Genomic DNA, 25,408 nt, shown 5'->3' with positions numbered 1-25,408 from the left:
CCAACTTCATCATCAGCAATTACTATGGCATCTACTGTGAGACTAATAATTCTTTGTCAAATTTTGGGTTGCATTTTCTGTTAGTCTGAGCCCTCACTCAGCCTTACAGCAGATTCATATTTGCTAAAATAATTGTCATAACACCATAATTGGCCAACCAACATAATCAAATCATCAAGCTGGGTTAATTTGAAATTTTGGTACTGAGATAAACAGCAATACCAAAAGTCACATCACTATCTTATCTGTTATCAATTCTAAATTTCTCCACTCATCCGCCTTTATTTTGCTTGTTACTTTAAATATTATTGCACATGACATGGGAACCACTGGCTAAGCCAATTTGTTGCCCACGCCAACTTTTTGAACCGCTGGCATCCATGTGGTATAGGTAAACCCTCAATGCCATTAGGGAGGTAGTTCCTGGATTCTGATCCACGACATTGAAGAAACAGCGATGTATTTCCAAGTCAGAGTGTGGCTTGGAGGAGCACTTGCAGGTGCTGATATTCTCATCCATTTGCCGCCTTTTGTAGATAGCAGAATGTATATATTTACTAAAATAACAACTCTTTTGAGACACTAAAAGCAACACTGGTCAACTGAATGGCAAGCTGGGAAAACTGACCAGCTGAACAGCTTAAGGGTCTGCAGTTCATCCTACCCCACATCGAGTTCTGCACAAGGGTAATACCCAAAACATCGACTGTTCCTTTCCTCCAATGAAATTCCAAATATTGTTCCAAACGAAACCTTGTATCATTGTCCCTTCAACACCTAGAATTTTTTAATCAACCTGAACTGCAAGGCCTAGGTTCAATTCCAACCCCTACTGCTCCAGAGGTGTGTAATAACGCCTGAACAGGTTGATTCAAAAGGCTTTTTTTTTTACTCTGTGCATTAGTTAACATAAAGATTCATTAAAATTAACACAAGAAAAATACAGGAAAATATCACGAATATATTATACGGTTGTGAAATAGTAATCACTAAGTCCCATATATTATGGTTTCGTGACATCTTGAAAACAAAATGGCTCGGCAAACTTTAGGTACTCATTCGCTCAGTGATTCATGGTAACAAGATTACTCCACTTAAGAGACAAGTTTTCACAGTTATTTTAAAAAACAATGAATACAGAGGCCTTTATAGAGAAATCCGGTTTTCCAAACTAACCACCTGAGAACGGAACAATGTCAGAAGGCATCTGAAATTGTCCTGTTGATCCAACACTTCCATAAACTGATTTTACTCAATTTAGTTTTCAATGCCCCTACCTACACTTTATTCTGAGTATTTCTCTTTCGGAATGCCTTCCTATTATGCCTTAAAATTTTCTTCAATAAATTTTTAAGTTAATCTTCAGTGTTGTGCAAGTCTATAATCTAAACAATTTACGTATATGAAACAGTTCAGAGGATATAATCCTTCCATTATGGCAGGGAAATGTAAGTAAATTTAGGAGATCACTCAGCTTTGTCCTTCAAAATTCATTCTGGTGGGACAATTTCTCAGGATTGACCGTATTTCCCTCAACAAAGCGAGGCAGGCTTTTCTGCCAAAGGGCAATTGCTTTGATCATGATTTTTAGTTTATGATGGTTATAAGGTTGAGCCCACTAAGTAGTAAAATATCTGTGGGAAAATGTATGGCTTATACTTGTTCTACAATAGCTGACAAAGCATTTGCCTTGCAGTTGAATGTCCACACCAGGGAATTTTAAGAAATACTTCTCAAGTCTGACCCCAATTTCAGCTGTGTCAAACTTTATTACTCTTCAGAAAGAAAGAAGCCAATGATGTATGCAAAATATTTTCCAAATCAGAAAAAAAACTGAGGTGCATTCAATTTAGAGAGCATTTGTACAAATTTAGTCTGAGCATTTTATGCTGCTAAATAAACCTGAAAGTTTTATATGTAATGGAACAATTTGTTCTTCCAGTGATGGCATAATTAATTTTGACCCTGTCAGATAGCATCGACAATAAAGCAAATTTATAAGTGATTCAGATTTGATCCACCAGACCTGAACGTTAGTGGCCGGGCACGCTAAAAGGTATTGAAATACATTCAAAAATTAAAATGGAACTCATGTCATAGGTAGAACACAAACAAACCAAAAACAGCACTATATAGTCTATACAGTTCCAGGATTTCAAGGCTGTCACAAATATGGAATTGCCTGTTCCTTCAGAATGACCAAACAGGTCTTTTTCACGTACAAAATGACTTCAAAGTTTTGGCTCCACTATACTTAGTCAGAGGCTAATCCACACACTATGTGGAAGGATTGATTACAAACTATTTTTTAAAATTTTGCCGTAATAGATAATGCCATAAATAAAGATTGTGGCACATCTGTAAGCAGAATGAAATAACAGAATTATCAGAAGTTGGTTCTTATTACTTTAGTGATGCTGCTGTTTGGTTCTCTGCCTCTCTCACGCACTTATAGTCCTCAGGACTTAACATCTCAACAAACCACTTCCCATATCTACATTTCCTTTCTTAGAGTACAGCTATAACACACTTCAATAATGCATGGCTACATTACACAAAAAAGCATATGATTATTTAAAAAGAAGTGGCCTGTACAATTAAGATGATAAGCATATAAACTGATATTCTTCTCTATTTGCCATTTTGCTTTTCTGTTATTATCAAATGAGCTGCAGTTCAGCTTTGGAAGTCCTGCCTGTGAATAACGAGATTCCAGGTTCATGTCCCACGCTAGGGCCTACTGACAAAAGTAAAGACTCATCCCCAGAGCAGTATTCAAGGATCACTGCACTGACGGACATGCGGTATTTCAGATGAGATGTTAAATGCAAACCCCATCTGACTGTTTGGGTGGTTGCAAAAGAATCCTGAGCATTACTTTGAAGAATAGGGCACTGGTGTCCAGGCCAATATTCATGTCGGAATCAACATCACAAAAAAACAAATCTGGTCATGGTTGTTTTTGAGAGTTTGCTGTATACATATTGGCTGCCATGTTTCCTACAATACAACAGTGACAGTATTACATACACTTCAAAAGTACTTACTTGACTAAGTGCTTTAAGGCACCCAGTACTTGTGAAAAGCATATTATTTCAAGTTTTTTTTCCTTGCACCATGGCCCATTTGATAATCTCTCGGTACCATATGATTCTTTAGCTAAGAGACTGGGCATCAGACCTAAGCCCATAGTTTCCACCTACTGTTGTACTACCATTCAGAACAATGGGGCTCTGGGTTCACTGTCTTATGACAGGTGAGTGAGTATGATTAGAGTCTCCATTTGGCAATTGCTCTCTGGAGGCGTGAGTTCTGTCTCCAGAGTCACTGATTCTGGGGAGGCTTGCCGTTGAGCACTTAATTGCCTGTTTGGCATCTAACACAGCAGCCCTTTCTCAAAGGAGTTGAAACAGAGTTCTCCACAGGCTATAGAGTCTCCTGGATTAAATTTCACCCAAGTGCAACACTTTCAGTTTAGCAAAGTAGTCAGGTCAACAGACTACAGGAAGGATGCTTAACAAAGAACATTAATCCTCTAAACGACAAACTAAGGACAAAGTAGCCTTAATTTTAGTTAATTCTGGCGATTTTTGTACACTTCTAACAGAAGTTGCCTAATAGATAATAAATGCACACAAAACCTAGGAAAATTTATTTTAAAAAATGTGATACAGCATTGACAACTTGTTTTTCTATTGCACCTTGAACATATATAATATCCCAAGCTGCCTCATGTAAGTGTTATTAAACAAAATTTTGACACTGTCTCAGATAAACAAGTATTAGTATGGATGACTGAAGGCACAATCAAAGTTGAATCAATCATAGAAACCCTACAGCATGAAGCAGGCCATTCGACCTATTGAGTCTATGCCAAACCTCCGAAGATCATCGCATTCAGACACATCTCCCTACTCTATTGCCCATAACCCTTTTGGAATTTAGCATGGCCAATCTAATTAACCTGCACATCTTTAGACAGGGAGGAAACCAGAGCACCCACAGGAAACCCATGTAGACACAGGGAAAACATGCAAACTCCACTCAAAAGGTTGCCTAAGGATGGAATTGAACACGGCTCCCCGATGCTGAGAGGCAGCAGTGCTAACCGCTGAACCACCGTGCGGCCACAAAGAGGTACGATTTAATGCATGTTTAAAGGACAAAGGGTGAAAAAAAAAACTGATTCCTAACTTTTAGAACTTAGGGCCTGAACAGCCAATGACATGGTCACAAGTGGTAGACAAAAGAAAATGCTTTTGAGACCAGACTTGGAGGGATGCAGCAATCTTGGAGGGTAAAATAAAACAATGCATAGCAGATGCTGGAGATCTGAAACAAAAATGAAATTGCTGGTGAAACTCAGCAGGTCTGGCTGCATCAATGGGGAGAAGGCAGTGTTAACATTTTGAGTCTGGTAAGTCTTCATCACAGCTGATGAGGAGTCGTTGGACACGAAGTGTTAGCTCTGTTGTCTCCCCACAGAAGCTGCCAATCTTGGAGAATAGCTGGTTGACAGAAGCTTACAGAACTATGAACATACTTGCTCTCCAGAGGATTGAAATTCAAAGTTTCCTTTCAAATCAAGCCCTTATATTTACCACACATCTGTGGAAAGAGCAACACTAAAGTACGAGTAATCATGTCACTTGTTTTCTAACAGTCTTCACAAGGTAACATTAAGTCTTAAAAAGGGCACCTGCAATTTCCACAAAGTATAATGAAAATGCATTCAAAAATTGGAAAGAGATATCCAGAATGAGAACTGATCAAATCTAAACATATTTTGTCTATTTAACAGTTGGAATATTATTTATAGTTGCAATTTGTCTGGGCAAATGCTTGATTTGGCAATATAACTGCAGGCCTGAGAGTGAAATATATCAATTTGTTACTCTATTTTTTCATTCAAAGAGTTGTAAGGCTTTGCAATTCTCTTATCCCAGCAAGTGGGGAATCTCAAACATTGAGAAAACACAAGATAAAGATGGACAGAATTTTGGATACTAAGGAAATCAAGGGATATGGGCATAGTGTAGAAGGGATAATGGAGGTAGAAGACCTGTTATTACCTAAAAGAATGATACAGCAGGCTTGAAGGACTAAATAGGCATCTCCTGCTGTCATTTTTCACACTCACATCACATTCTACACATTCCACCAATTCACAAAATGACAAATACCTGCGGCTAGGATCCTAGGACAAAGAGTAACTTTTTGCACTACACTGAATCAATGACTGATGAGAGTTTGAAACTGGGGTCATGAGATCTTTCATCAAACAAGAAATGTTGTGTTGGAAGATAGAAATAATTTGTCAAGACACGCACTAATATCACAGGGAAGGAATTGAGAAACAAATCTCAGTTAATGAGAACTGATCTGATTTCATTCCAGAACATAGCTTTTTATTCAAAAAGAATATTTAAAAACAACTGAGATAATAAAGTGTGAAGCTGGGTGAACACAGCAGGCCAAGCAGCATCTCCGGAGCACAAAAGCTGACGTTTCAGGCCTAGACCCTTCATCAGAGCCCAGCATCCGCAGTTCCCATTATCACTTTAAAAACAACTGATTCCTCTAACAATCAATAACCAAGGAAACATTAAAATATGCAACAATGGCTTTTGCTGTCTAGAAAAGTTTGTTAATGAAGGCACTACTGATTTCATTTAAAAAACTACTGCTTTTCAGTACTTGCTTGCACACTCCACAGGCTTTCAATTTGCATACATTTTTCAGATTCCGTTAACTCTAGTAAATTAGGGGGATCCACCCAACAGGGAAACATAACGTGGAGAAAGGCTGGAAAATTTCAGCCAATGTTTGTTCAGGCAGAATCTCAAGTGAAGTGGGAACACAGCCTGAAAGGAGAAAGAACAAGAGACTGCAGTACTTACAGAGGTGAATGCCAACAGTTCCTCTTCAGTCAGTTTATGAACAGGGTTATTCTTCTGAAAATTTGTGCTGTTGAAACAAAATGTTAACATATATGAAAGCAACAATTAACGATATAGAATTACAAAGAAATGTGAAGCAGCAGTTTATAAACTGGAGGTGACGCCAGAATATATTCGACATAGATGTTATTGGAACATGGCATATTTTGCCACAAATGGCTAATGAGGTTATACAACAACATTTAAAAGTGCAGGTATCAAGGAAAACCATGCAAGTACACAGCAAAAAGTCAGAGAAATGGAATTAAGATTAGATAACTCCAAATGAAGAGTTAAATTTGACAGTGGCTGAATTACCAAATGTATCACAGATTCCACTGTTCAATTTATTTATTCATTAACAGGATATGGGCATTCGCTGGCTAGGCAGCAAATATTACCCATCCCTAACTGCCAAGAGGGCAGTTCAGAGTCAACCACATTGCTGTGGATCTGAAATCACATGTGGGCCAGACCAGATGAGGATGGCAGTTTCCTTCCCTAAGAGGAATAGTGAACCAGATGGGTTTTTCCAACAGTTGACAATGGGCTCATGGTCATCATTAGATTCTTAATTCCAGATATTTTATTGAATTCAAATTCTACCATCTGCTGTGACAGGATTCAAACCAGTGTCCCCAGAATATTATCTGGGCCTCCAGATTAACTGTCCAGTGATAATAGCACTAGGTCATCACCTCCCACAAATCATCACGGGCATTTACTTACCAAGTGAATGGTTCTACATTTGAAACAAATGGAAGTGCTGCGTCAATACGAGCATCCACACACACACATGCATATATAAAATATATTAGTAGGTACATGTCTGTATATTTCAGATATCTGCATGTGCAATGAAGTGTTTGTGTTTTCAGTCAACTGCACTTCAAATGTCATACTTCAAATTCAGAAGAATGGTAAGGTTGAAAAGCCCATGCTCTTCCAGTCCTAATCATTAACTTAGACATCCAAAGGAAAGTGGACTGAAAAGTAATCAAAGGAAGATTGTGTATTTGTCAAGATATTAAAGAAATCACACAAGAAGGTAATAAAAGTGAATGCAATGTGCTGAGAAAATTGATTATTGCCTGGATATGATCTTCTTGAAACCATTTGTATGTTTTAACCAGTACAGAAGTATAGAATCAGAGATAATGGGAACTGCAGATGCTGGAGATTCCAAGATAATAAAATGTGAGGCTGGATGAACACAGCAGGCCAAGCAGCATCTCAGGAGCACAAAAGCTGACGTTTCGGGCCTAGACCCTTCATCAGAGAGGGGGATGGGGGGAGGGAACTGGAATAAATAGGGAGAGAGGGGGAGGCGGACCGAAGATGGAGAGTAAAGAAGATAGGTGGAGAGGGTGTAGGTGGGGAGGTAGGGAGGGGATAGGTCAGTCCAGGGAAGACGGACAGGTCAAGGAGGTGGGATGAGGTTAGTAGGTAGCTGGGGGTGCGGCTGGGGGTGGGAGGAAGGGATGGGTGAGAGGAAGAACCGGTTAGGGAGGCAGAGACAGGTTGGACTGGTTTTGGGATGCAGTGGGTGGGGGGGAAGAGCTGGGCTGGTTGTGTGGTGCAGTGGGGGGAGGGGATGAACTGGGCTGGTTTAGGGATGCAGTGGGGGAAGGGGAGATTTTGAAACTGGTGAAGTCCACATTGATACCATATGGCTGCAGGGTTCCCAGGCGGAATATGAGTTGCTGTTCCTGCAACCTTCGGGTGGCATCATTGTGGCAGTGCAGGAGGCCCATGATGGACATGTCATCAAGAGAATGGGAGGGGGAGTGGAAATGGTTTGCGACTGGGAGGTGCAGTTGTTTGTTGCGAACTGAGCGGAGGTGTTCTGCAAAGCGGTCCCCAAGCCTCCGCTTGGTTTCCCCAATGTAGAGGAAGCCGCACCGGGTACAGTGGATGCAGTATACCACATTGGCAGATGTGCAGGTGAACCTCTGCTTAATGTGGAATGTCATCTTGGGGCCTGGGATGGGGGTGAGGGAGGAGGTGTGGGGACAAGTGTAGCATTTCCTGCGGTTGCAGGGGAAAGTGCCGGGTGTGGTGGGGTTGGAGGGCAGTGTGGAGCGAACAAGTGAGTCACGGAGAGAGTGGTCTCTCCGGAAAGCAGACAGGGGAGGGGATGGAAAAATGTCTTGGGTGGTGGGGTCGGATTGTAAATGGCGGAAGTGTCGGAGGATAATGCGTTGTATCCGGAGGTTGGTAGGGTGGTGTGTGAGAACGAGGGGGATCCTCTTTGGGCGGTTGTGGCGGGGGCGGTGTGTGAGGGATGTGTCGCGGGAAATGCGGGAGACGCGGTCAAGGGCGTTCTCAATCACCGTGGGGGGAAAGTTGCGGTCCTTAAAGAACTTGGACATCTGGGATGTGCGGGAGTGGAATGTCTTATCGTGGGAGCAGATGCGGCGGAGGCGGAGGAATTGGGAATAGGGGATGGAATTTTTGCAGGAGGGTGGGTGGGAGGAGGTGTATTCTAGGTAGCTGTGGGAGTCGGTGGGCTTGAAATGGACATCAGTTACAAGCTGGTTGCCTGAAATGGAGACTGAGAGGTCCAGGAAGGTGAGGGATGTGCTGGAGATGGCCCAGGTGAACTGAAGGTTGGGGTGGAAGGTGTTGGTGAAGTGGATGAACTGTTCAAGCTCCTCTGGGGAGCAAGAGGCGGCGCCGATACAGTCATCAATGTACCGGAGGAAGAGGTGGGGTTTGGGGCCTGTGTAGGTGCGGAAGATGGACTGTTCCACGTAACCTACAAAGAGGCAGGCATAGCTGGGGCCCATGCGGGTGCCCATGGCCACCCCCTTAGTCTGTAGGAAGTGGGAGGAGTCAAAAGAGAAGTTGTTGAGTGTGAGGACGAGTTCCGCTAGGCGGATGAGAGTGTCGGTGGAGGGGGCCTGGTCGGGCCTGCGGGACAGGAAGAAGCGGAGGGCCTTGAGGCCATCTCCATGCGGAATGCAGGTGTACAGGGACTGGACGTCCATGGTGAATATGAGGTGTTGGGGGCCAGGGAATTGGAAGTCCTGGAGGAGGTGGAGGGCGTGGGTGGTGTCACGGACATAGGTGGGGAGTTCCTGGACCAAAGGGGAGAAAATGGAGTCCAGATAGGTGGAGATGAGTTCGGTGGGGCAGGAGCAGGCTGAGACGATGGGTCGACCAGGGCAGGCAGGTTTGTGGATTTTGGGAAGGAGATAGAAACGGGCCGTGCGGGGTTGGGGAACAATGAGGTTGGAGGCTGTGGGTGGGAGGTCCCCTGAGGTGATGAGGTCATGAATGGTGTTGGAGATGATGGTTTGGTGCTCGGGTGTGGGGTGCTCGGGTGGCGCAGTGGTAGTATGGCGTACTGACCTCTACATCGCCGAGGCCAGACGCCAACTCTCCGACACCACCTCCTACCGCCTCCTCGATCATGACCCCACTTGTCCCCACACCTCCTCCCTCACCCCCATCCCAGGCCCCAAGATGACATTCCACATTAAGCAGAGGTTCACCTGCACATCTGCCAATGTGGTATACTGCATCCACTGTACCCGGTGCGGCTTCCTCTACATTGGGGAAACCAAGCGGAGGCTTGGGGACCGCTTTGCAGAACACCTCCGCTCAGTTCGCAACAAACAACTGCACCTCCCAGTCGCAAACCATTTCCACTCCCCCTCCCATTCTCTTGATGACATGTCCATCATGGGCCTCCTGCACTGCCACAATGATGCCACCCGAAGGTTGCAGGAACAGCAACTCATATTCCGCCTGGGAACCCTGCAGCCATATGGTATCAATGTGGACTTCACCAGTTTCAAAATCTCCCCTTCCCCCACTGCATCCCTAAACCAGCCCAGTTCATCCCCTCCCCCCAATGCACCACACAACCAGCCCAGCTCTTCCCCCCCACCCACTGCATCCCAAAACCAGTCCAACCTGTCTCTGCCTCCTTAACCGGTTCTTCCTCTCACCCATCCCTTCCTCCCACCCCAAGCCGCACCCCCAGCTACCTACTAACCTCATCCCACCTCCTTGACCTGTCCGTCTTCCCTGGACTGACCTATCCCCTCCCTACCTCCCCACCTACACCCTCTCCACCTATCTTCTTTACTCTCCATCTTCGGTCCGCCTCCCCCTCTCTCCCTATTTATTCCAGTTCCCTCCCCCCATCCCCCTCTCTGATGAAGGGTCTAGGCCCGAAACGTCAGCTTTTGTGCTCCTGAGATGCTGCTTGGCCTGCTGTGTTCATCCAGCCTCACATTTTATTATCACAGAAGTATAGAAGACAGTTTGGTAGGTTCACAGGAATCAGAGTGCTGAATACATACATATGAAAATGATATAGAGATAATGGGAACTGCAGATGCTGGAGAATCCAAGATAATAAAATGTGAGGCTGGATGAACACAGCAGGCCAAGCAGCATCTCAGGAGCACAAAAGCTGACGTTTCGGGCCTAGACCCTTCATCAGAGAGGGGGATGGGGTGACTGTTCTGGAATAAATAGGGAGAGAGGGAGGCAGACCGAAGATGGAGAGAAAAGAAGATAGGTGGAGAGGAGAGAGTATAGGTGGGGAGGTAGGGAGGGGACAGGTCAGCCCAGGGAAGACGGACAGGTCAAGGAGGTGGGATGAGGTTAGTAGGTAGGAGATGGAGGTGCGGCTTGGGGTGGGAGGAAGGGATGGGTGAGAGGAAGAACGGGTTAGGGAGGCAGAGACTGGTTGGACTGGTTTTGGGATGCAGTGGGGGGAGGGGACGAGCTGGGCTGGTTTTGGGATGCGGTGGGGGAAGGGGAGATTTTGAAGCTGGTGAAGTCCTCATTGATACCATTGGGCTGTAGGGTTCCCAAGCGGAATATGAGTTGCTGTTCCTGCAACCTTCGGGTGGCATCATTGTGGCACTGCAGGAAGCCCATGATGGACATGTCATCTAAAGTATGGGAGGGGGAGTGTAAATGGTTTGTGACTGGGAGGTGCATTTGTTTATTGCGAACCGAGCGGAGGTGTTCTGCAAAGCGGTCCCCAAGCCTCCGCTTGGTTTCCCCAATGTAGAGGAGGCCACACCGGGTACAGTGGGTGCAGTATACCACATTGGCAGATGTGCAGGTGAACCTCTGCTTAATGTGGAACGTCATCTTGGGACCTGGGATAGGGGTGAGGGAGGTGGTGTGGGGGCAAGTGTAGCATTTCCTGCGGTTGCAGGGGAAGGTGCCGGGTGTGGTGGGGTTGGAGGGCAGTGTGGAGCGAACAAGGGAGTCACGGAGAGAGTGGTCTCTCCGGTTAGCAGACAAGGGTGGGGGTGGGAAAATGTCTTGGGTGGTGGGATCGGATTGTAGATTTCTTGGGTGGTGGGGTCGGATTGTAGATTTCTTGGGTGGTGGGGTCGCATTGTAGATTGTACAACGCATCATCCTCCGACACTTCCGCCATCTACAATCCGACCCCACCACCCAAGACATTTTCCCATCCCCACCCCTGTCTGCTTTCCGGAGAGACCACTCTCTCCATGACTCCTTTGTTCGCTCCACACTGCCCTCCAACCCCACCACACCCGGCACCTTCCCCTGCAACCGCAGGAAATGCTACACTTGCCCCCACACCTCCTCCCTCACCCCTATCCCAGGCCCCAAGATGACTTTCCACATTAAGCAGAGGTTCACCTGCACATCTGCCAATGTGGTATACTGCACCCACTGTACCCGGTGTGGCTTCCTCTACATTGGGGAAACCAAGCGGAGGCTTGGGGACCGCTTTGCAAAACACCTCCGCTCGGTTCGCAATAAACAACTGCACCTGCCAGTCGCAAACCATTTACACTCCCCCTCCCATTCTTTAGATGACACGTCCATCATGGGCCTCCTGCACTGCCACAATGATGCCACCCGAAGGTTGCAGGAACAGCAACTCATATTCCGCTTGGGAACCCTGCAGCCCAATGGTATCAATGAGGACTTCACCAGCTTCAAAATCTCCCCTTCCCCACCGCATCCCAAAACCAGCCCAGTTCGTCCCCTCCCCCCACTGCACCACACAACCAGCCCAGCTCTTCCCCTCCACCCACTGCATCCCAAAACCAGTCCAACCAGTCTCTGCCCCCCTAACCCGTTCTTCCTCTCACCCATCCCCTCCTCCCACCCCAAGCCGCACCTCCATCTCCTACCTACTAACCTCATCCCACCTCCTTGACCTGTCCGTCTTCCCTGGGCTGACCTATCCCCTCCCTACCTCCCCACCTATACTCTTTCCTCTCCACCTATCTTCTTTTCTCTCCATCTTCGCTCCGCCTCCCCCTCTCTCCCTACTTATTCCAGAACCATCACCCCATCCCCCTCTCTGAAGAAGGGTCTAGGCCCGAAACGTCAGCTTTTGTGCTCCTGAGATGCTGCTGGGCCTGCTGTGTTCATCCAGCCTCACATTTTATTATCTTGAAAATGCTATATTTCTTTTTGGAATGGTGAACCACTGTCTCGATTTGCTTTGGTCTCAAGCTAAACTGAATTAGCTAATCAATAAACACCCATAACTTGCTTGCAAAACACCTACGGGAAAGGCCCAGCAGATAACAGTGCAAAGAGGATGCAAAATGCCTGAAAAATAACTAAATTCCCTGCAAATGGGCGGCGCTTTTTCTTCTTCATTTAACCATCTCTCCTAGACATTCAATAGCATTACCATCACAATGTCTTTGAACATCCTGGGTGTTTGTAGGAACCAGAAACAGTACTGGATCAGCCCTACAAATATGACCTATTGTCTTCTGTCCGTCTGAGACCTTCTGTCTCCCCAAAGTCTGTCGACAATCCTCATGGCACAATTTCAAGACGGTGTTAGAACACTCTCCACTTGCCTGGATGGGTGCATCACTGACTAAACTCCAGATGCACTACCAGGACAAAATAACCTTCAGCATTTACTCCCTTCAACACCAACAGACAGTGGCAACCACGTATACCACTTACAAAATGTTCTGCAACAACTCACCAGGTATTCTTTGAAAGCACCTTCCAAACCTGTGACATCAACTATCTAAAAGGACAAGGACAACAAATGCAAGCTTGCTTCCAAGCCACACACAATCCTGACTTGAAACCATACCCCTGTTCATTCACAGTCACTGAATCAAGGTCCTGGAACACTGTTCCTAACAGCAGTGTGGGTATCCCAACACACCAAGGGCTACAGTGGTTCAACAAAGCAGTTCACCACCACCACCACTAGTTTCTCACAGGCAACAAATGCTGGTGGAGCCACCAACAGCCATATCTCATGGACAAATACATAGAAAGTCTTTCAAATTCAGGACAGAAGCCTGTGCAATGTCAGGACCAACCCGTCCAAGATGATGTTGTGTGCTGCAGTTCAACTTTGACAGCAATGATGACTGCTCATTTCTCCATTTGGCTGCCACAAGTGTGTTCCCAAATGAAACCTGATCCAGTTCTACCCAGAAAACAGGTGAAATGACCATTAACCTTTTTAATTTCCTACAAGGTAACAATAGAGTTAAATACATTGAGCTATCCATTTGGTGATGTGAAGCCTTCGATGTCAAGTCCTCAGGAGCACACAGAATTAACATAATGAGTGTGTGTTTGATGTGTGACGAACGTTACTTATTGTTTTCAAAAGCTCAAGATTTTGCCTCAATTTCCTTAGCAGTGACATAAGAAACAATGAAAATTAAGTGAAGTAAAACAATTTGGAACAATGTAACATGCCCTTCGGTTTTATAAAATAAATCAACGAGACAACATGCGTCACATGTATTAATTAGCAAACTGAAGGCAATTTTTTTTTCACATGTATGTTTGGCACACTGATTCCCTGGACATGATAAGTGAGGGTATAGTGGAAAGATCTAGAATGAAACATTATGACAAACTGTGAGGTTGAAACTAAAATCAAAAGAAAATTGCACAGGTAGCAAATGACAAAAAGCACTTGCACAATTACAAACCTGCTTTGGAACCCAGTATTGTGAATGAAAGAGAATAAAGAGATAGCTTTTGTTCCCTCTACAGTCAAAGAATAATGTGTAAGGAAAGGAAAAATTGCTTTTAATCCAAAACAAAATCTCCAACAATAAAGTGTGTCAGCTAAATGACATTCAGAAACTAGGAATCTGATTTATTGTAAGGGTGAAGAAAGGTAGAATTAAATAAACATTTTACAAAAAAAAAGGGGCAAGAGAGCTGCCCTGAAAGCTCAATAAATCGATGAACATTGGTGCACGACCAAGGGTGCAAATCAGGAAGCTCTCTGACCCGACATTAGATCCGCCTTTCATAGAATCACAGAATTCCTAGTGTGGAAACACATCCTTTGGCCCAGCAAGTCCACACCGACCCTCATAGCATCTTACCCAGACCCATTCCCCTATAACCCACCAAATCTACACATCCCTGAACACTACGGGCAATTTAGCATGGCCAATCCACCTAGCCTGCACATCATTGGACTGTGGGAGGAAACCGGAGCACCTGGAGGAAACCCAGGCAGACACAGGGAAAACGTGCAAACTCCACACAGACAGTCGCTCAAGGGCAGAATTGAATCCGGGCCCCTGGCTAACCACTGTGCCACCGTGTTGCCTTTAATTAGTTGATCTTAACCAATGTGCTTTAGGTGGCACTTGAATTAACTTAGCAGGTTGAGATTTAACCAATTTATCATCACATTGGTTCCATCAATTTATACAAAGAGCAAGCTCAGGCTGGAGAGATGATTGAGCTTAGATCTGATGCTCCTGCCTGCATTGACAGGTTTTACAGATGAACAACAGACCCTTGGGTGAGCTACTGAAGGCCTGCCAGCTTCTGTCTAATGCAGTTCCTAATGAGGCTTTTGAGTTGGGGAGCAGATGTTGACATTTTCTGGGGACGTTCTGAATTCATATCTAGGAGACAGTTGTCACAGGAAAACATCAGGAAACCATCTTTTTCTAACAGAAATGACATGCCATATCAACAAATACAGTAAATATGGAGACTCCATGGACACAACCCCAAAACCCTGATCGAAGAATCTGGAAACTTTAATTTGAAATCGATAGAGATATATTAAGTAACTGCCACTCAAGACAACATACGAAAATTGAAGACGTTAATGCAGAAATTGCTTTTACTGATCGCCAACAAGTGGCATAATTGCTGAAGGCTGAAAACATCCACCGGGATAAATACAATGGGCCTGTAATACAACCACTGCTAGGTTCCACACGTTGAGAACTACAAATCAAACCCTGTGCAAGCCAGGGGAAAGAGATATTCCAGAAATACTATGCATCTCGACAGGTTGAAATAGTGCTTAGTGTATTTATGGCATTTGGCACTAACAATGAAATATGAATCAGAGATTAAAGTGAACTCTGTTTAACTGTCTCTAGGCATCAATAAATCCAAGTTAATTTTGAAATATATCTAACTGTCCCTTATATAAGAGCTACAGCGTAGTCAAATATTTTGAATATGAGATATGAAGATATCTGCAACCTGCGCTCAAATGTGCCAACTTAGAAATGTAAAGTTACAGGAAATGCAAAAAAAAGTGAAGTAACAAAAACACAATACATGTGAATTGATCAGTCAATGGCAATTTAAAATATACACAACTATTCTGCAATAGTGAGATAATTTCATATTTTACAGATTATGATAGGTATCCCATACAATACCCAAGTATTATGGTACATAAACCTTTGCACATAATTGAGAATTAATCTCTGCAATTCTTTTTTTCTGACTAGTTGCTTTCACTTGTCAAAAAAGAATTCTGACATTGCAGTCACTAATGTGGCAGATATCAGTGCTGACCTTTTCTTTATAACATACAAATTTGCTGTTTGCTACAAGTGTGATCTTATCCTGCAGCTAAATAATATACAGTTATGCATGGAAGAATGGTATATGTTTATCCAATGCAGCAGCTCATTAGGCAAAGTCGAATACTGCACTTTAACAGTGCCAACACAAGCCATTCTCCAAATGCTATAGAAAGGTATGAAATAAAATGCTATTTAAATGCTATATACCAAAGTACATGGACATGAATGTACACAATCTGTGGTGAAATTGCCGATATCAGGCAAAGCAAAGCAATAGCAAGGGAATAGGTGCAGAGTTAGCAAAATGCTCCTATTCATTACCTAGCAACCTAAGTTAATGGTTGTGCAGGCAGGAGAAAATTCATTCTGCCTGTGACATCCCCAGACAACGCCTTGATCTTCCCTCAGCCTATATCATGGACAAGTGACTTTTGAAACAATGATTCAGGGTCAAGGTCACTGGGTAGCACCTTCTACTCTCACTGTTTGCAAGCTTACAGTGGGAAAGGCATCTAATTAGTTACAAACCAAAGCCTCACCATCTTCCCATCGTCATGAGAATTAAGCTCTGGCTGAAAGGGGCCACAACTGATTATCTTGTCCTGTTATGAATTATGGCTCTTAAGTGATAAATTAATGACTATTAGAGCCTCATCTCACCCCTGCTGGCATTAACCCAACTCTAGGTGAATGTGCTGCTGGCTTCTAATATCTTGGGGTGGTGTGGAGGGGATCCTGGGTCAAAGGCAATTAGCAACTCATCGAGGGACAGCACATCATGGGGTGCTCTCTAAGAGGGACCTTCCTGCTGTCCCATTCCACACCCCTTTACTCCAGGAAAATCATACGGCCTCGTAGAACTGGAATATCCTCCAAATGGACTTAGGAAACCATAAGAAAGAATCTGAAATCTCATGGAAATAGAGCTGTAAATAAAAAATTCCCCCAGCACAAATAAATAAGGGTTACATTCAGACAGTGGCTTAGAGTATGGGATTCAACAATGTCTGAACTCCTGTCATGGGACAATAGTGCATGAAATTGCAATTACCTACCATTGCCTAATACAATCAAGAGATTGATCACCAAATAAACTGCATCAAACCTAGGCATTGTTGCTCTACTGAGCTCCCAGCGAGGAGGGAGAATGGGTATTTCAAACCTTTATCCACCTGGGACTACGTGCTGTTGCAATGTCATCTCCAAACAACAAGAGAAATGTTTAGAACTACTGTGAACTTGTATTGTCTTGTAAGGCTGTAATACTTTTGAAATCACAGAAATTGAAACAAGTTGACTGCAGTCAGTCTGACTCAGACCTCCATTCAATGTCAGGGTAGAACAGCCATGCTGGGGATAGTAAGTGTTTCATCCAAGTCTGAATGATCTTTGTCAGGAGGTGCCTGTATGCATAAGGAGGGTCAGGAAGGCTGAACCTGACTCGTGGACCTACAGTTCTCACCAGAAGGACTAACTGCATGGACGATTCTTAGTTATCTATGAACCAAAAGTGAGAGGTACCAGGGCTGAGAGATAAAGACAATCTAAGGGCAACAATCAAACCCTTTGGGCAAGATTTGGGCAGAAATCCCCTCCGGTTTCTTTCACAAAGTTTTTTTTCTAATAAGTCATGGTGACTGTGTGCGCTTTGGGTGGGAGCCAAGGTTAAATTGTGGAGGGATTTAAATCAAACAAACCAATCACTTAGACTAGCTTAGAGGCTTTGTATCACAGCATTATGTTTACTTTAATTAAAACAAAAATTGTGGTTGAGCCAAGCCTTGCGTCCGTGAGATTTTGTTCTCTATAATTCATAAAGTTCAGGAATCATTGTAAGTGGGTGTGGGGAGAGCTGGGGCCAGTTACAGCCTCAACAAATTTGCATCTGATGACTTAGTGGCTAATTTAGTCAATTTTCCATTTTATTCCAAGAGAATGAAGGATACTCTGGAATTTCTGATTTATGGTCTCTGCAAATTGCATTTCAGTTAGACAGTCACTCTCTGAAAATCTTGATTACAAATATCAGCCTAGACACTGGAGTCAACAGTGAAGTTATAACCCTCATCACTGAACCTAGAGACACCGATATGAATCTGGTGCTGAATCAAAGGGAACTCCATATATCAAAGCAACAGCAAATACTTTAAGCAGGATAAATGGTATCATATTGAAGAATTCTCAGACACAACACATGGAAGTTAAAAGTATTGTAAACTTTCAATTCTTAAAATCAATTTATTAAGCATAATGAAGATTTGGAAACACATACAGGATTAAGGTTGAAAATAAAATGAGACCACGCCCAACCCCTGACAAAGTATAAGGTCAGATTATGACAGAAAAGTTAACATTCCAAGGACATTAGCTTTCAGAACCAGAGAGGTTGCTCAAAGTAATTATGAACTTAATACACCACTAAAAATTCCAGTTATACCTATTGAACAAAGTGCAAATGTTTTCAAGGGTTTTGTTACAGAAAACCAGTTGTATTGCATCGATCTTGTCAGTTCAAGAATTTCTCATTGAAAACAGACTGGAGGGACTTCAACAGCACATCCTTTGAAGTGCTGAACTACTGTATTGACAGTAGTCTGCATTTTTAAGTTTAACTGTAAATATGCAAAGTCCAGAATTTTGAGAGAGTGTCAGAGGAACAACAACAGCCACAGACAGTTTCACCCTCAAGAACACCACTGCAAAATAAAGTGTCATCTTCAGGGAAGGAGGAAATAAAATTAGAAAAACCAAAGTGAAAGCTGTTGCCCGAGGTTTCTGGTCACACTCAGATTTCGGCCACACAGGATACAGAACAGAGGCAAGCACAGCATTATACTAAAGAAAAACTAAGAGAGGTACAATAGTAGCTGGGTTATAGAATCCTTAAACATCTATTTCAAATGATTCAAGACGGAGATGAGACAACGACACAACAAACTTCGATACAAATTACAAAACCAGGTTTTTAAAAAAATTGAGATTTCATTCCAATTTTTGTGAAATACTTATTTTTTGAAATACCATGGATGCAATCTCTGAAGTATCTGGCAAGGTAACACACTTCAATTCGAGACACAGGAAAACATCAATTTCCTTGTACAAGACATTGCCGAAATTCCAATTTATAAAAAAAAAGAAAAATTGCATTGAACTTGTTCATATGGCTGTAATGTGAGAGATTAATGGGGGAACAGTGAAAAGTATGTTGAATTATAAAAACCACTATCCCTGTTTCTGAATAGGTCTCAGCTATTTTTACATTAAAATATTCTTGCAAGTTATTCAAACCAGGCAATGGTCATGAGGTTATATTTCCTATACAAAAGGCATGCACCCAGAAGATTCAGGAATTCTGGGTGAGAGAGAAAAGCCAGTCATATCTGGTCCCTGCAAGGGTTAAAATGACAGTGGTAGTTTTTTTTATATAATGGGAAGCTATAAACTGCTGAGAACACCTGCCAAATATTCCACGAACGTTAAATGTAAACATTAATTTACATCTTACAGATCATCCCAATGGATTGTCATTTCACTACAAACAATAACGTAGATGTAGATTTGGCAGAGTAATGTTCAATACAGCCCAATGGAACACGATGATTGCGGAGGAGCACTAACCTCTTCTACAAGTGTATATGGTCCAAAGGAGACACATGCAAAAACAAATCTAAGAGAAAGGATTGCTATGTTACTCTTTGAAGTAGAATATGGTGCAAGAGCTACAAAAGAGCTGACGTATGCTTCCCACGAGTCTTCCAATAACGGAGTCAGAGTTATTTGTTAGACTGAGGCAAAGCTAATATATATCCAGTCAAACAAAATAAAATGCAGGTTTGGTTCATGTGACTCAGTCCACTCTTGGAAATTGCAGGTTGGCTGGAAACATAAAGATATTAGGGAAAAGTTTTAACTGCAACAGACCATTTAATATTAAAAACACCTTAGTACAAAGAAAACAGCCTTAGAATTTTCCTTCTTTTCAACTGAGTTGCATAAAGTATAACTTGCTGACAAGTCTACATACACTTGGCTCACAGGGAATAAATCTCAGATTTCACTAAATTCTTTGGGTTAAGAACATAAAATTATCCTTTATCAAGCATCCAATTAGATCTTTAACCTTCCAAAAAGCTGTAATGTAATTCTAATCTACAAATATCCAGATCCAGATGTGATGTGAAAAATAAAGCAGAACCCAATTTTGTTGTTCAGACAAGCAAGCACAATTTCAAAATTCATGCGCTAAGAGGCACAGACGGAAGATACATACTTGTTCAACTGACATTCAAGGTACAAAATGGGAATTTAAATTGCAGCTTTGGGTCTATTTGGTGTAGGCAAGTCACATTCCTGCACTCAGTGAGGGGTGTGATGACATTCACATAGTAAAATCAATCAAGTGCCACCAATACCACAAATCCAATGCAACAGCGATCAGAAGCATCAGTAACTAATAGAACACATTTAATGGTATTTAAAGAGCAAGGTGAGGAGAAAGGTGGAAAATTTCAATATATATGTGAACATTAATGTCTCTTCTGAGTTGGCTCATAGTAAAGCTTCAAGTCTTCTTCCATTTGACTTGAACACCATAAAAGGTCCATTTTGCTCTCAATGGAAAATTAACTGATGAGTCTTGTCTTTAAGGTCAGTTGATGAGCTGATCACTGTAAATTTCCGACTGGGCAAGAGGGCAATGGCCAATAATCTAATACTCCAAAATTTACTCCCACAAAATGAAATACTATTGAAAAAGGCTTCGTTTAGGTAGGTGCGGTATTCTTTCTTGAAAATACAATGCCCAACACAGCCTTTTTGAAAATTACTTATGTAAACAGAACAAAGATTTGTTTGAAATTTTGATGGCATAGAGATTCCACATCCTCTGTCACCTCACCAGAACCAAAATAAAATTGGCTCATCATTTTTAAGGATCCGTGGGAGGTTTGTTTCCCACAAACCAGCATGTGTCGTTCTGAAAACAATGATGTCATGGTACTTAATCTATCAATTGGTTCTCACTGTGTAAATTTGGCTTATTCTTAATATTTTGCCATCTCCAGTCCCAGTTATTAAACAAAATACTTTGTCTATGCTTGTTTGTAATGACTGACAAGCTGGTGAGAGAGATGCAGTAAATGAGACTTTCATTAAGGCCTGAAAGGACACCAGAGCTTCAAGTAGGCTGTTCAGAAAGCATGAGGGGGCTCAAGTTTCCATGGCAATTAAACCAATATTTTGCAAACACTTAATGACTTCAGAATGCCCACTTATGCTATCCAACAAGCATCATAGAGGGGACAAAAGTAATTTTGGGAAATTAATTTCTTACAAGTACAAATTTTCTGTTGATTTAAAATCTAGGCTGCAACTGAACAGCTTTCTACTTCCATATCTTTCAAATCCCCAATTATAACCTTTGACTTTTCCTCTTCTTTTCTTCCCGCCAATTCTTCTCTGCCAAAGGCTACTGACTCTAATGGATGCTCTTCTGCAAATATTAGTCATGCTGTGATACCTCAGCACATACAACTGCTATTTATGAAGAACATAGTATTGACTGCCAAGAGATTATTCAACGAGTGATAATGGGAACTGCAGATGCTGGAGAATCCAAGATAACAGAATCTGTTCTTCCTCTCACCCATCCCTTCCTCCCACCTCAAGCCGCACCTCCATTTCCTATCTACCACCTCATTCCGCCTCCTTGACCTGTCCATCTTCCCTGGACTGACTTATCCCCTCCCTACCTCCTCACCACCTATCTTGTTTTCTCTCCATCTTTGGTCTGTCTCCCCCTCTCTCCCTATTTATTCCAGTTCCCTCTCCCCATCCCCCTCTCTGATGAAAGGTCTAGGCCCGAAACGTCAGCTTTTGTGCTCCTGAGATGCTACTTGGCCTGCTGTGTTCATCCAGCTCCACACTTTGTTATCTTAGATTATTCAACTACATGTGTTTGATCTACTTCATACGCCTCTACTTTTAGCTCTTTCCCTTCCTCCCAGCACTACAATAAGGTGCCACCACCTGGGCAAGACGCTGGCAGCTGAGGTGTTAGGAGTTTTATGCTATTCCTCTGACACCTTGACCTCTTCTCTGCCTTTTTCCAGTCAATTGTCTCCAATGCTTTGGGAGTGTCTGAATAAACCTTTTCTATTTCCGTCAGTTATGAGCTAGTAAGACCTCTTTAAACATGATTTGCAGAACTCACTGAAATCGCTCTTGGCTCTTGCAGTGACTGGGTTCCACATAGAACTGTAGTTTCAGGTGTCTGGGATACAAACAAAACTTTCTGCCCAGTAGGGGTGGTTTTCAGTGATCATGAATATAATTAAGGATGGATACAGATACAAGTTCAGATAATTACAAAGGAGTCTCTTTGCTAAATGCCATGGGGAAAGTCATTGCAAGGATCCTCCTCAAATTCCTCTTCCCAATAGGTGAAGAGTTCTTTCAAAAGTTGCATTGCAGTTTCACTCAGAGGCATGGCAGACGTGAGCTTCAATAAAAGTGCAAGCTCCAACCGTTCTGACCTCTCTAAAATCATTGACTGTCAAATCACAAAGGTTAACGGATATTCTCTTCCTCCCAATCCAAGGCCTCAAACACTCCTTCCAAGTAAAACATCAATCTACGTATACTTACTTCAATTTACTTCTCAGAATGTCATCTCCTCTACAGTGGAGAAACCAAATGCAGACCTGGTGATTGCTTCACAGGACATTTTTCTTGTGTCAATAAGCATGACCCTAAATAAGATTCTCCACTGTGCTCCAATGCTGATCTTTCTGTTATCAGTCTGCTTCTCAAGGAACAACACCTCGTCTTTCAAGTGATCACATTGTAGTCAGCTGGACTCAACAGTGAGTTCAATAATTTTATTCCTAGCTTTTCTCTTTTCTCATTAAAGATCCTCGACATGAAGAGTTAACTGCTTTCCCCCACAGATGCTGCCTGAAATGTTGAGCATTTCCAGCATTTTCTGCCATTACGTCTCTCAACATCTATCCTGTCAAACATTCAAATGTTACATATTTCAAGGAGATGGCCTCATTCTTCTAAAATCCAGAGAGCATATTTAATCTCCTCACAGGACAACCCTCTCATCCCAGGAATCTTACTGTAGGAAGAATTTTCCACCTTCATTAAAACAAAGGGAGGAATAATTTTTTTCTCAAAATTGATATCCCATCAATCAAGAACAGAAGTAAATTGCTCTTTTTACTACCAACAATTCCTTAATGGTATAAATGGCAACCCACGCACAGTAACTTTCTCCTTTCGTAATTCTGCTTTGAGGTCACCTTAAAGTCAAGATCATCTGGACAGTATATGATCACACTTGCTTCCAATAGAACTGAGAACACATGTTCTGTCCATATGGAACACACTGGCAATGAACTCAACTGGAAAGGAAAAATAAAGTTCAGAAAGGTTATCTAAACGTCTGCTACCTGCCAGATGAATTAGCCTCATCCCCCTTGAGGAAACATGGCATCATTACCCACAAGCTCTGCATGTCATAACTTCCACCTGCAACTGCCCTTGTGACATAAGGCACAGAATCTTAAAGCTCGGGCTCAGATATGGTCAAGAAACAAATATTCTGTATGTGACAAGAATGAACTGTACGAGATAAAGTGAGAAACTGTGGCTGAAGACTTTAATAAATATAAAACCAGAATGTTCTTTACTGAATGCATTGATCTAACAGAACACAATATTCACAGCTCAACAAAGAATTCTTAGACTGTTTTTAGTTGAAGAAAATTATCCTTACTGACCAATCTTAGTAGCGATGTGCAAAATCTCACCAGGAGCGGCAGAAATTTTTAACACTTTCTGGAATTAATTACTTGCTATTATATTGGATTGCTTTAAAAATTCACAAGCATTATAGAAGTTCACAAAGTTGACGTTTGTGTTTGTTTAAAGTAAAAAAAATTCACTTACCACACTCTCAATTTTTAAGAAAAGAAAGGAGACATGGCTAACAATAAATGTGAAATCTTAGAGTATGGATTGCATTGTGGCAATGGCAAGTGGCACTATGCTGCCAACTTGTTGTCTTTATTCTGCTTGTGATGATCTGATCAGAATTGTTTCTTTTCAAGCTAAAGTGGCCGGCAAGCCACGTTCATATTCTGGTGGATTATGCCTAATCTACATCACTTCACAAATGTTACTGTAATATTGTCAACATGTACCTTAATATAGCATTACACACAAGACATCTCATAGTAGCATAAACAGATACTTCTCGACACTGAACTAAAGAATAGGTAACTAAACTCGTCAAAACCAGCAGATTCAGTGACTAGAAAGGAAAGGGTAAATTGCTATCCATTTATTTGGTCATCAATGGCATTAAAAACTAACTGAAGAAAACAGTAAACATAGTCAACATCTAAAATGACTTGTTTATTGCTGTTCATGACATTTGTAAATTTGGCCCAGCTGACACCGGACACATCGGGTAAGTGGAAGAATTGAACTCAAGCACTGCTTCAGAATTTGAAAGTGATATGTATTCTAACATTCCGAAGGAGCAGTGCAATTCCGATTGAGGCTGAAGTAAGATTTGATCTGTCTGTTCTGGTGGTTCAGTTTTTGATTAAAGAATAAATTCATCTATAATCCTGGTCATTCGCTCAAACTGGGCTCCAAATGAAAGAGATAAATTGATCATTCACTTATCATTTAGGGGATGCTATTGGAATTGAGATGTTTGCTGCTATTGCATATATATAAATTACATCATTTCAGAATTATTTGTGCTTAGTGCACCACATATACGCAAATCCTGTTACTGATCACCAGACATAGTTCATTTTAGACTCTCAACAGGCTAAATATACTGTTTCTCATGATATAATGATTTGCCTATTTGCTCAACGAATTCATAGTGACCCTTCGAAGAGCATCACATCTAGACACACCCTCCCACCCTATCCCTGTAACTCTACATTTTCCGATGGCAAATACACATAGTCTGCACAACCCTGGACAATTTAACTAGGCTTATCCAACTAACCTGCTCATCTCTATGACCAGGGAAGGAAACCCACGCAGACACAGGGAGAATATCCAAACAGTGGCCCAAAGGCGGAAAGGAAACTGGGTCGCTCGCGCTGTGAGGCAACAGCGCTAACCAGTGAGCCACCCAATTGTCTAGCTGTTTAGGATGTTATAATTTGGAGGTAATATATTGCATTATGAAAGTCAAAAAGTCGAGAAAACACCACGGGTGGCATTTACCAATAGGTAGAATTCTTGCTGGCTTATAAAACAAATTTACACTATTACAGAGAGGATGAAAAATTTTTAATCACATAGCATGTCACAGAACCAAACAGGGTACTTCCTTTTATGTCATTCTGCATAACTATTCAACAGTTGAAGACTCTTTAAAATCCATGTAATGTAAATTTCCCAGTACTCAATATGAAGTGACAGGACACCAATAACCAAACTTTTGCAGCACCTTAATGACAAGGTGACTCAACTGGGCTAAAATAGTGAGGTCAGAGAAATTAGATTCTTGACACTGAGAAAAAAAGTGTTTGATTTTACTTGATTTGATTTGATTTATTGCAATCACATGTACCTACGTACAGTGAAAAGTTTTGTTTTGCAAGCAGTACAGGCAGATCATTGCAAAAG

At 42.3% G+C, this 25,408-nt stretch overlaps 1 protein-coding gene across 1 annotated transcript in view; it reads right to left on the bottom strand.

The window, feature by feature from the left end:
• The window catches only part of ttc27 (tetratricopeptide repeat domain 27), a 184,857-nt gene that overhangs the window by 116,038 nt on the left and 43,411 nt on the right, over window positions 1-25,408 (bottom strand). Inside the window, exon 9 of the mRNA XM_059648684.1 lies at window positions 5,901-5,967. Within this exon, the coding sequence (XP_059504667.1) occupies window positions 5,901-5,967 (67 nt within the window). The remainder of the gene's footprint in view (window positions 1-5,900; window positions 5,968-25,408) is intronic.

Source organism: Stegostoma tigrinum, chromosome 9, assembly GCF_030684315.1.
Source record: "Stegostoma tigrinum isolate sSteTig4 chromosome 9, sSteTig4.hap1, whole genome shotgun sequence".
In the NCBI taxonomy this organism is placed as follows: domain Eukaryota; kingdom Metazoa; phylum Chordata; class Chondrichthyes; order Orectolobiformes; family Stegostomatidae; genus Stegostoma; species Stegostoma tigrinum.
This window is presented reverse-complemented; position numbering and strand designations above follow the sequence as displayed.